The following is a 12,083-nucleotide window of genomic DNA, read 5'->3' as shown; positions in this document are numbered from 1 at the left end:
AGAGTGAAGGGGGCAGAGCTGTGCTATCCAAAGACACAGTAAGTTCTCTGGCTGGGACTCTGTGCTCCAGCTTGTGGCATTAATTTCAGAAGTTATTCTAATAAAAGCCTCCCCCTGATTTTGGGCAAGCTCTGCCTGTTGTGGCAAATCTACTCTCTCCTGTCAATCTCACCTTACCAGCTGCAAAGTGTCTGGTTTAGATTGCATCAGCTTCAGTCTCGAGATTCTACTGCTCCAATCTGTAACATCCCCCCTGCCCAATCCTCATGAATCAGTGGAAAACACATAAGGGCTTTATAGGAGTCAACTGAGAGTACTCAGCACTCAACCTGAAAAATAAGGTTCACCTTTAACTTCTGCCAGGAACAGCTGGGTGTTTTCAGCTGTCTAACTTCACAATCAAGTGTACCTTCATTATTGGTACTTGCATGATATTAAATTACCTTCCTATGGAAGCAAATATCACATCAGAACACGGTGTAAATTAGGTCTGAGTGCCTGAGAATAAAGTTGCACATAGGCATTAAATATAATTTGTTACTTTCCTGCTGGAGTTGCCTCAAGTACCTCCCAGCATCTATTTGTTTTTTAACCAAACAGAAAGAAACTCTGCATACAAAAATACATACTTAAGAATGACTGCTTTGTTTCTCATTAGTATCTTAACAAATAAAAATATTTAAAAATAAAATTTAAGGAAATAATACTTTCCTGTTTTTGTCCGGAGGCAGTTTGAAATATTTGATGTACATTTTTTACATTGGTGTGCAAATGGTTTTTTCTTAAAAAAAGAAAAAGTGGACCATTCCACAGGAAGGAGAATGGTGTCCTGAATAAGATGAACTCTTCAACAGTCTCTAAGCAAGCTGAGTCAGAAAGCTGCTACTAAATGTCAGGTAAATCCTAACATGACACAAATATCAATGGAAGAGCAATAGGAGAAAACTGTGGACAACTACCAGCAAAATAGGGTGGTCATGGCTGTAGTAACACACTGCTATAATGATGCTCTTTAAACAGTCTCCTTTTAGGTTCCCTAAGCACTCTGACAAAGTCACACCACTGAATTTCAATGAAGCTTTAGAATGTGTTGGTTTATAAAAAACACTACTGTATGAAGCAATCTTAAATTTCCCTCAGACACTAAGAATCTAATTGTAAACTGATAAATTCCTGTATACACTTCTTATACTGCATTTCAGTGTGGTTATTAGAGGAGTATTGACCTGGCTGCCCGTAGAGTCCTTCTGATTCCCGCATTTCTTCATTCATCCTTGCTAAACGCAACCTGCCATTCAGAAAACAAAAGGAACAATGTCATCTTTAAAGCACAAAAAAAGACTACAGTGCAAGACCTACAATGCTCTCCTGAATCTTACATCAAAGAGGTCATCTATGGATAGAGTATTTTGATTTTTCTTTTGTTCCCCTCCGTTTTTACGTACAGGAATTTGACATTTCTTTTATTTTTAACTTGAAACAGAATAGCAAAATCTAAGTTATCTAGTCAGAAAACAGAATGTACAACTTACAGTGTTACAATATCTGCATTTGCAGCTTCCACTGCTATACTCAATGGATCTTTCCCATCTTCATCAGTGGCATGCTGGTTTGCTCCTCGTTTTAGGAATAAGCACACTTGTCTGTTTAGAAAAAAAAATTGAAGAATATTTTTGATAATAAAAGAAAAAAGCTAATAAAGTCAAGCTAGATACAATGTATTTAGCTTAAATCATCAAAAGTCTCATATATATCAAAATAGTGCAGTTCATCTAGAACATGTTAACAGAGTAGTAAGCAAGCCACTTATTTAATCCACATTAGAAGACACATGCATTCTGCTAGTGGATGAGACTGCTAAATCAAAATATTATTTCCTCTCTCACAATCAGAGCTTAAGAAAAACTTGTGTCACCTGAAATAGTATTAAAATATCAGAATATCTGGTGCAATGAAGAAGCTTGACATGAACAGCTAGAGTAAAGGACGGCCATGTACAAATTGTGGAGCAGTGATTTACCCAGTGTGTCCCAGAAGTGTGGCATGGTGCAGGGGCCCCCTTCCTTTCATGTCTCGGATGTTCACATTGGCCCCATTCTGCAGCAAAAATTCACAAGTAACCAATGAACCCTACGAAATGAAAACAAAGAAACAACTCAGCACCAGATCTCTAGAATCAAACCAAAACTCTTCTGTCTTCTCACCACTAAGCCACCCAGCAAAGGAAACAAAAGGGAGTTGCTTCCAACTTTAAACACTACCAGACATAGAATTCCAAACAAAGCATTAACAGGAAAAAATATTTCAGAAACCACTCTGAAAGAACACTGTAAGCATAACTTCAGCATCACACTGTCATTCATTAGGGAAGCAAGCAGCTCAAAGGGAACAGTGACACAGAAATATCATTATTTCCCCTGCTCTCCTCCCCCATCACCAGGGCTGTATATCACATACCCCTCGCACTGCCTGAATCAGTGGTGTTGCTTTGTCTTCTTCCATGTTGACCCAGTTTACTTCAGCTCCATGAGCCAATGCTTCTGCCATGTGAGGAAGATTTTTCTCAAAGGCAGCTTGATACAACTGCAATCCTGGACTAGGCTGCTTGGAGTCACAGAACACTGGAGACTCTTGCTTGTCTCCTTCTGAAAAGAAAAAAAAAAATTGCTTACCTAATTCCTGTTTTAACAAGGTACTTCTTGGAATTCTGATCAAAACATCCTTTCTCCAGCAATAGGTAGCTGAGCTTTTGCAGAGTGCAAAGATGTAGTCATACAAATATCTCTTTATCTGAAACACCTGAGTATGAGGAGGCTAATACTGTTCTGACCTAATTTTTGTTAGCAGATACCATTGTCATTTACCAATTACTTGCTGTGGCTATAATCTTTTGGACTAAAGCCCAGTCTTTCTCTTCATCTCAGTAATGGTTATATGGAGTGAAGTCTGGGAGATAAAGATGCTGTTACATAGAGACTTTTGTGAGTTACAGCATCATAAATATTTCTACAATATAATAAAAAAAGATCCAAGCCACATGTTGCCTGCCTGCAATAACATCTGTGAACTACTGGATTTAAAACATACCTTAAAAAGAGTGCTTTCATGTAGAAGAATAGGTCTGCTTTATAAACAAATGCTTTGGAAATTTTGAGAAGCCATACTCAATATATCTGTCAGAACAGCATGCTAAAATTAGCAAATAATTTCTTTCATCAACCTATAGAACTTCTGAGTTGAAGGAATGATGTTTAAAGACTCGGTCAATTCCACAAAAATAAGAAACAGAAAAATTAAGTAAGAATGCACAAATAACACATAAAAGCCCACTATCTGTGACTCAAGAGAAAGTCTATCTCTGTGGATTTATTTATTTATAAAAGGATCATGTATTTGGGATCAGCCTCATCTGAATGGAAAAAACCCCATAGTTCTTTGAACCCATTTAGAAGGATTAAATGTCATTTTTGGTAGCAGGACCAAAAGAAAGATTGCTCAGGCAAATTTTACCCTTGCCAAAAGCATTTCAACCAGGATAACAGACATGAATTGTATCACCAAGCATTAAACTCTTCTACGAAAAAAACCTGCTGCCGAGTGATTAAATTTTCATCTTACAGGGCAAAGCCTAACACACCTGGTTCATACAAACTGTTGGCTGATACAGTAGAGGCAAGGTGTTCTCTGCTGTCATCAGTGCTCGGCTGGATCCCACTGTCACTGCTTCGGACTGTTTTGGGGAGAAACTGCAATTACTACGCAGAGCTGAAGCTAACCTGCTCCTCACAGATACCATGATAATAAAGCAAGCTCTTATACTTGGTCCTGAACATAATTTTTAAAAAATGATTTGTTCTTATTCAATATTCTTGATGCATCCATAGAAAAATATGAAGTCACATTTTGTAACCATAACATTTACAATAATAATAATAATAATGATAAATGTCAAAGAGAACTAGAAATGAAAAAAAAAATCAGGATAAGTAAAAAAGCTTAAATTATTTCATGAAAATACTAAGCAATGCAGCAGCCTGGAGACAACAGATTGAAGCAGGGAGATGGCCACAACACACAATGGATCACTAGTGCAAACAGTGAACACGCCACAGCTGTAGTACTTACTACTACGGAGTTTTGAAGAGGTATCAAAGTAGGAGAAGAGTGAATCAAGCTCATCAGGACAGAACAGAGACTCCCGCCTCGCCTCGTCGCTACTTACAGCAACCGCTGGGACATGCAGGTTAGCAAAGCACAAAGCAGGCAGTAAGGAAGGGACAGGGCAGGAGAGAACGTTATTGGAAAAACCAAGAGGATGAAAATACCCAGGAAAGAAGGTGGTTAATATGATTCTGAGTTATAAGCATCCCCATTCCAAATCCTTCTCCGTGTAAAAAAGCAAATCTCTGAAGAAGTCTTTTCTTCCCTTCACTCTACACTAGGCTACAACCCATTAAAAAAACAGATTCCATAGTCTCTGCACAAGGCAGAAGTCAATTAATATAAAAATATGTTACCTTAAAAAGAATATGGGTGATACAGCTAAGGAGAGAAGTGTGTAAATACCTTTTTGGGATGCTGCACCTTGTTCCCTTTCCAAAAAGGATTTTTCAGGGCCACTGTGCCTTTTCTCTTCCTGACTTGGAGGCAAAACTTTTGTTCCAGGCTCAGGCAGAGGTACTGATGCAGCTTGCTTCTCTACAAACTTTCTTTCCACATATTTTGCTCTGATGTATGCCTCCTTCTCCTGCCTGTCATATACAAAATTCCTGGAGTTAGTAAGCTAATATTTTAGTATTTTCATGTATTAAAAGAATAACTTTCTTGTACTAAAGTCAGTAACCAAAACTGTAGCTTGGCATTGCATATAAGACACGCCTATAGCACATTGTCAGAAAGATGCAAAGCACACTGTCACTTTCTGGATTCTTGATTAAATTTTCCATAAGCTCAAAAGGAAGTAATTTTGTTAATTTCACAAACATGTATTTACTTTCAGACAGAGACTTCGGAAAGTGGCATGTGGAAGAAATAAGCATTAGTTACTCTATGTTACCTGTATTAAAACTTTATACAAGTTTACATTGTTAATAACCTACTAATAAACATATATTTAGTTTCTTATGCAAATATAAATTGCAGCATTTGTTACAGGAACATTAAGATTACACAAGAAAACAATAATAAGCCCTAGGTAGGCACAGCCATCAGCTCCGTATCACATACTTAAGTATTTTTCCGTATAACTTGAGGTTATCAGCTTGAAACACAACAGCAGTTCTGCCAAACTGATAAAAGGGGCTGTAATTATTGCACTGAAACTGCTGAAAAGCAGTTACCACTAGAAGGAATATCTAGCAAATCTCCTACTTTGTTTCTAATCATCACTGTCTCCAAGTTGCCAACACTTCATAAAATGCAGTTTTCTATACTATAAACTGCTGGGCAGCCAGCAGCACAGAACTGGAAAGGCAGTAAAAAAGCAAGTTTTAAGAGACATCCTATACAGCAGCACAAAGCACTGAGAATCTACCTTCAAACACAGATTAGCATCAGAGAAATAGAAGACAGCAGTACAAAGGTTTGAAGGCTGCTGTAAAGCAGCAGAGCTCATGTACAACGCAGGTAGGAAGATGAGAACATTCTGAAGAACAGGGAACAAAAGTCAAATGGATGAACAAAGTCACCGTAGACAAAAGGAATGGCCACAGGCTCCTTCCAGGAGCACTCACACACCAAGTACAGCTGGTTGAGCTCGTACCCATCAGAGAGGAAACAAAATCCACATGTCCACAGTAATGCTCTAGAGCTGTCATCAAAAGGAGGGAGTGAGATCACAAAAAGAACAATTGAACAGCAGAAGCAGAAGGGACCAAGAGAAGGAATGCCCAACAAACAGAGAGAGTGAGAAAAGGGAGAGATACAGGGAAATGAGTACACTAAAGGAGTGTAACACAGTTAAGTGTCAGCATCTTTTACAGGGGGAGGCTGAAGGAAGCAACAATAAAAGGAAGCAACAGGCACTGCTGGTAAAATACTACCTTTGACTTCCAGATTGTGGCTTCTTTACTCCCACTTTTTCCAACTTCGCTTCATATATTCTATTTATAACATCATTTCCCAATTCACACATAAGCTACAAAGAAAAAGGAATAAATTCAAATATAGTTGCAAAAAGCTTTATCTACCTATTCAGTTGTTTTAAACTTCACTCAGCCTGTATTTACAACTTAGTGTTTTCACTGGTAAAAGTACACTAACAGAAATAAGCATGGGTTTTTATGATAATAATAAAACAATCAGTGAATAGAGAGACCAAATTCTGTGTAAGGTAAGAAAAAAATCTAGTCACTCTTAAAGTGCCTGAAAAAACAACCACCAGAATGACACCTGCAGGCCTCAATAACAAAGGTGCTTTCCCACCAGCTTTGCCAGGAGCTGTTCTTAGCCCATCAGCAAGAGACAATTCAATTGACTGTATTCCACCTTACCCAATGGACATAATCTGATACAACTCTAGAAAAGGAACAAAGACAAAAGCCTACTTACAGAAGAATTTAACCCTATTGATTGCAATGAACAGATTTCTTGTTTCTAATACCAGGTAGAATATTTAGTTCTGGTATTTACATGAATAGTACAAGAGGTACAGCTTTTTTTTTGGAGTGGCTGTGGAGGTTGGTTGGCTGTTTTCTCAGCATGAACACATTGATAAAAAATTATTTAACCACAAAGCACATTGTCTTTTGATTGTTCAGAACAGAGAAGCAATTCCTAAGTGCAAGAACATCACAGCTGGAAACAAATGCTTGCAAAAGTTTCCCAGTTGCACATATGCATCCATGCATCAGTTCCTATTTCAGGATTTCAGTGTCACATGACTTTTATAACCATGGTTCAAGCTAGAAAATTGGCACACAAGAGCAGCTGCATGAGTATTCTCCTATAGGCCAGAAGCATCTCACTGTTGAGAGCTGACATTCAAATTTTTGAGTATGATCATGCTTTAGGCTGATAATCACTTCCAAAATTTTCAGCCCACTGAAAGACATTATTGGTTTGTAAACAGATTTGTCTTTTTACATGTTGAAAGTATCAGATGAAACTTGCTACTCAGAGTGCACTTGGGAACCTGAAGGTGTTGTAAACTGTTCTGAATCGCAAGTTTGTAGCACAAATTATTATGGAGTATAAGAAAGTATGAATTAAAATAAACCAATACACAAGTATAAACATTTTCTGCTCAAAACTGCAAGACATACACTGGGTACAAATGTTTTCCTGCATTGAACTTTCTGATGCAGAGGCTTTAGAACAACAATCTAAGTACCAAATAGAAGCCTGTTTCAAAAATACTGTACCTTTAGGAGTTCAGGCTCCCATGAATCCAACGTTAAAGATCTTACTTTTGAAAAGTGGACTCCCAAGCTCCTAAACAACATGGAAAAAAACATTAACCTGTAACTACATGTTATATCTTACCTCAGACAGATTTACCATTAATTTATGCAAATAAAGCAAATATTTACAAACAAGGGTCTCTAATTTTCTTTCAATATACCTTTCAGGATGCAAACACCACCCTTGCTAATTAAGCCAATGCACAAATGAAATGCAGCTGTGAGGAGCTCCCCAACCTGTGTATCCCAGAGCACTCGATGCACAGTGTGATTCCCAGGTTGATACTGGCCCAGCGAGGATCTGCCAAACCACAGTCACAGCAGGCAGCATTACCAGCAATGCACTGCACTCGCTGCAGAGCACTCTCTCCTTTCAACAACTTCTCTTTTGTCTCACTCCCAGATTCTAGGCTCCCAGTGGAAGGGGATGATTTCTTTTCCTGTTTCTAAAAGGGAAAAGACACAAACAAACCAATTAAGAGACATGGTAAACTAAACAAATTGAAGTCCCACAGATCCTGACTGTACACTAAAATCCAAGAAAAGTCTCTTCTAGCAAGGCCAAGGAAAGCCACAAAAAAAAAAAAAAAGGAGTTTTAGTTTTTAGAAGATATATAAAATTGAATATAAGTATACCCTATGATTTTTAATCACACTACAGAGAAATCTCAAAAACCATACAGACCATAGTAATATAAACATGATGAAGTGAAAGATCAGATATAATTCACAGCCTTCAAAATTTCATTGCATTTCCACTGGAAGACAAACAATGGATTGTTTCTTTCCTTCTCTCACATTAAAAGAAGCTTTATGTATTTAAAATTTTCAGGATCTAAAGGGAGGTAGTTGTTTGGTGGATTGTTAAACTCACCTCAGATTCATCCCCTTTTTCTCTATATGCTGTGGCAATACTGGTCTGAACAGCCTTAATCCACGCCTGCCGCAGCTTTTCCGAGTCAGCCTGAAGCATGCAGCTCCTGTGACAAATCACAAAGTACTCAGAGACAGCGGCCAAGCAGCTGACATCCAACAGCATACTGCTCAGGGGTCTGTTCTTATGGAGCAAGTTCCTTGCCATCACAAGTTTAGTAGGCATCATCTAATAAACACATTTATTTTAAGACAACAAAGCAGCTGAGCCTTTGTGAGCTGCAAACTCCTTATTTCAAAATTATTTGCAGGTAATGCTAATAGATACAGAAATGACTCTTCCAAAACCACTGGCTTAGCTTCCTAAGCTAAGGAAGCTTAGCTTCCTTATGTCAATGGCTTAGCTTCCTATTCCTTTTCTTATTCCAATTTTTTCTTTTTTATATCCTCAAATGCATTTTACGGCTGTGACACAAGACACAGGTATCAGTCCTTGAAAACACACTTTCATTCACTGACATCAAGAGAGGGTAACTTTAAAGCTCTCTGACAAAGAATGAACTATTTTGCTCATCAACAGTAAAAGTAACAGGTCATGAAGTATAAAACTGTTCTAACACTTACGGATTGAAAAAGCACAGGCAAGCAACAGCAAAATGCATGTTATAGTGGACCACAACTGGGGATGCAAACATCAGGATGGACAGCAATCTACTCAAAAGAGAAATCTAAGGAGGAGTGGAAAGTGTAGATAACCTCCAAACCTCAAAGCAAGTTGACCTCATATCAAAAACTTAAATATGGTCACATCTCACAATCACTAATGAGGAATACATGTCCTGCCCTTGCTGTGGCAGGATGCCAAAATTCCCCAAGTACAGCCAATGCACTGCTGGAACTGAAAAATAATTTTATTTTTCATTTAGTAGTTTCATTTTTAGTAGCTTCATTTAGTGCATTCTGAAGTATAATTTAACACAACTGAGACAACAGCTTATTTATGCTTATTTATGTGCTTCTCTCTCATTGCACCAATCAGAAATGTGGAGAAACTGAGACCTATTTTGTACATTACTAAGCAGCTGATAGCATCAGCTACTATACTAAGCCCCAGCAGAGCTCTGCAGCACAAGCCATTTATGCAAAAAGCACAAGAATGCATGTTTATTTTAATGCCAAAAGTAAACTAAATACCAGAGACACTTCTCACAGCATCACTTACTCTCAGCCAAAATTTCAGAGAACAGAATTTTTCAGATACTTTTCCTGTTTTGATCTATCCCAAGAGAAACGTTAATCTTACATTTTAAAACAACTACATGTAATTATTTTTATTTTTAAATAAACATACTCAATTGCTTCTCCTTACTTTGTTGGAGAAACCACCTCAAAACAGAAACGTCTTTCTATGTCTTCACAGTGCTTAACTGTGCAGAGCCGCAAGTCTTCAACAACTACTGTGGGATTATCCTAAGAGACAAAAGTCAACAAGAGAGTCACAGAGAAAAAATAATATCGTTGATAATAAGATAGTAATTCAATCTTGAATTATTAATAATTGAATTCTATTTGCCTGGTTACACTAATTTTTTCCTCCCAAAATTAAATTTGAACTCAGTGGATTTGGAGATCAACAATCCAATCTACTGAATAATCAACACCTTAAATTTATACAACAGTATTCAAACGACAAAGATATTCTAAGAAAGGCAATTAACTCACAATTAAATCAGAAAAGTTGTATTTAAATCAGCAGTATTTTAAGTGCCACATAAAAAAACCCCAGAAGCTGAATGCAGTGGTTTTGAAAATTTGATTCAATTCATAAGAATTCCATTCTGAGCAATCAGCATTTTAAAGCTGCAGTTAAAAAAAGAGCAACAAGAATTCACAAACACAAAATGCCCAACCAGACTTGCTCAAACAAACTCAACTGTGTGTTTCCAGCCACAGAAATGAAGCCCCTTGATTTGACAGCATCAGATAGCAAGGAACAGCCTCTGATCCCAGTCTGTTTGCAGTGAAGAGGAATTAATTGCCATAAGCTCTTTCTTCTTTTTTTCCCCACTATCTCCATACAGTCTGTTTTCTCCCAACCTGAAGAACAGCTACAGCTCCTTGGTGCAAAAGCAGATTCTAGAACAGCAAACAAAGGAGCAGGGGCCCAAAACCTGACTGAAAAGGCTTCTATAGCTTGGGGCAGAGCTGGACTTGCTGATTTGATATAAAATGGCTGCACTTCCCACCAGGAACAAGGCAGATACTGACTGCTGAACCAGTGTGCATTTTCAATACTAAGTACATGTATATAGCAGCCCTGACTGCTTTGTCACAAGCTTTCATGCTTTTTTCCCCCAGTTGCTGAATTTTGGGTGTGTGAACCAGTAAGTAGCTGGAGGAGCAAGTCCTGAAAGAGTTAAACACAACTGCTCAGAGAACAGCATGGAGTATTTGACTGCCAGCAAGTGAGCACAAGCCTTTTGGGACCAACAACTTTTAAAGCTCTAAGTAGGTTACAAAAGCCACAGCAAATAGAGTATGTGTGCAATCAGTGCACAGGAATCTCAGAATCTCTTGTGTAGCTATTAGTCTCATTTTACAAAGGGAGAAACTAATTTATAAGAAAGCAGTAGGGTTGTTAAACATCACACAGGATCTCCACATCAGCAGTTTCCCTAATCAATCAGAAAAATCATCACCCAAACCCCAAACTATCCCAAGCCAGTTTTCAACTCCTACCTTAAACTTCTTCTGGTACACAAGTTGGTTATTTTGTATTGAGAACCAGCGCCTATTCAAATGAAGAGACATCCAGAGAATACATAACTGATTTTACAGTGCTTATGTGACTGAGATGTGCTAACACACAGTCTACAAAGAGACCGCATGAAAGAATTCAGGAAAGTAATACTGCAGTCATTTTGGCAAATATTTCATGAGAATAATGAAAAAAGGGAAAGCAGAGACAAAACAGAAAAGAAAGCAAGGTTCAAATAATTTGAGTCATTAACAAACACATTCATGTTATGACAACATTAGTTAAGCTATCACACAAAACACTTTCATTTTAAAGAACATTTCCTTCTGTATTTTAGTAGCAAGTTACAATTTTAAGTAGTTGTCTGATAACACAAATTCAGATAGTTTGAATAACAAAAATACTTATACCCATGTAAACTAATCCTGAAATATTTTTGGGAGTAGAACTAACTTACTAAAGCACTAAAAATACTTCAGTGTTGCTATCCCAAGCAGGTTTAATATCTATCTACATTGGGCATGTCTGAAATAAAAACACTGCATATAAAAACAAAAAAACAAAAAATCCAATGAAAACCTTTTATGTAGGATCCTAAATCAAACCTCATCTTTGAGGGAAAATCAAATAAATCAAATAAATGCATTAATGAAGGCATCCTGTAAAATCGAAAAGATAATATAATGCTTAAAAACTCTTCTGAACTGTATCCTTCCTTGTCAAACTCACTGTTCACACAGGATATACCTCAGAGAATGGAAAAATCACATTTTGGAAAAAAAAAAACCCTCAGATCTCTAACAATGATGTTTTATCAGACCACTGAATGCAAAAAAAAAAAACCAAACCAGTAGACATAACCATGCCTTTGTAGCATGCTCTTATGAGATGCACAGAATAAAAGCTAACCAATTATCACAGTTTCATTTTCACTGACAAAAAAACACAATTGTAAAATGTAAACACAATTCAGTGAAATTTACACCTTGTTTTGTTCAGGCTTATAATGCAAACCTGTGTTTACCACAGCATCATTCCTCAATCACCTCCAA

At 37.4% G+C, this 12,083-nt stretch overlaps 1 protein-coding gene across 8 annotated transcripts in view; it reads right to left on the bottom strand.

Moving 5' to 3' along the window:
• Positions 1–12,083, bottom strand: part of ACAP2 (ArfGAP with coiled-coil, ankyrin repeat and PH domains 2) — a 63,863-nt gene that overhangs the window by 7,114 nt on the left and 44,666 nt on the right. For 4 of the 8 annotated variants that reach the window (XM_038146543.1, XM_038146545.1, XM_038146544.1 and 1 more), the window contains 13 exons: positions 11,013–11,064; positions 9,643–9,743; positions 8,275–8,380; positions 7,638–7,846; positions 7,362–7,431; positions 6,042–6,136; positions 4,567–4,751; positions 4,126–4,230; positions 3,638–3,730; positions 2,458–2,645; positions 2,021–2,130; positions 1,533–1,643; positions 1,227–1,288 (listed from right to left, as the gene is read on the bottom strand). In XM_038146543.1, coding sequence (XP_038002471.1) covers positions 1,227–1,288; positions 1,533–1,643; positions 2,021–2,130; positions 2,458–2,645; positions 3,638–3,730; positions 4,126–4,230; positions 4,567–4,751; positions 6,042–6,136; positions 7,362–7,431; positions 7,638–7,846; positions 8,275–8,380; positions 9,643–9,743; positions 11,013–11,064 — 1,487 coding nt within the window. The remainder of the gene's footprint in view (positions 1–1,226; positions 1,289–1,532; positions 1,644–2,020; positions 2,131–2,457; positions 2,646–3,637; positions 3,731–4,125; positions 4,231–4,566; positions 4,752–6,041; positions 6,137–7,361; positions 7,432–7,637; positions 7,847–8,274; positions 8,381–9,642; positions 9,744–11,012; positions 11,065–12,083) is intronic. The other 4 variants (XM_038146547.1, XM_038146548.1, XM_038146549.1 and 1 more) reach the window with 2 other exon arrangements.

This window comes from Motacilla alba, chromosome 9, assembly GCF_015832195.1.
Source record: "Motacilla alba alba isolate MOTALB_02 chromosome 9, Motacilla_alba_V1.0_pri, whole genome shotgun sequence".
Lineage (NCBI taxonomy): Eukaryota > Metazoa > Chordata > Aves > Passeriformes > Motacillidae > Motacilla > Motacilla alba.
Note: the sequence above shows the minus strand (reverse complement) of the source record. Positions and strands in the feature narration are given on the sequence as shown.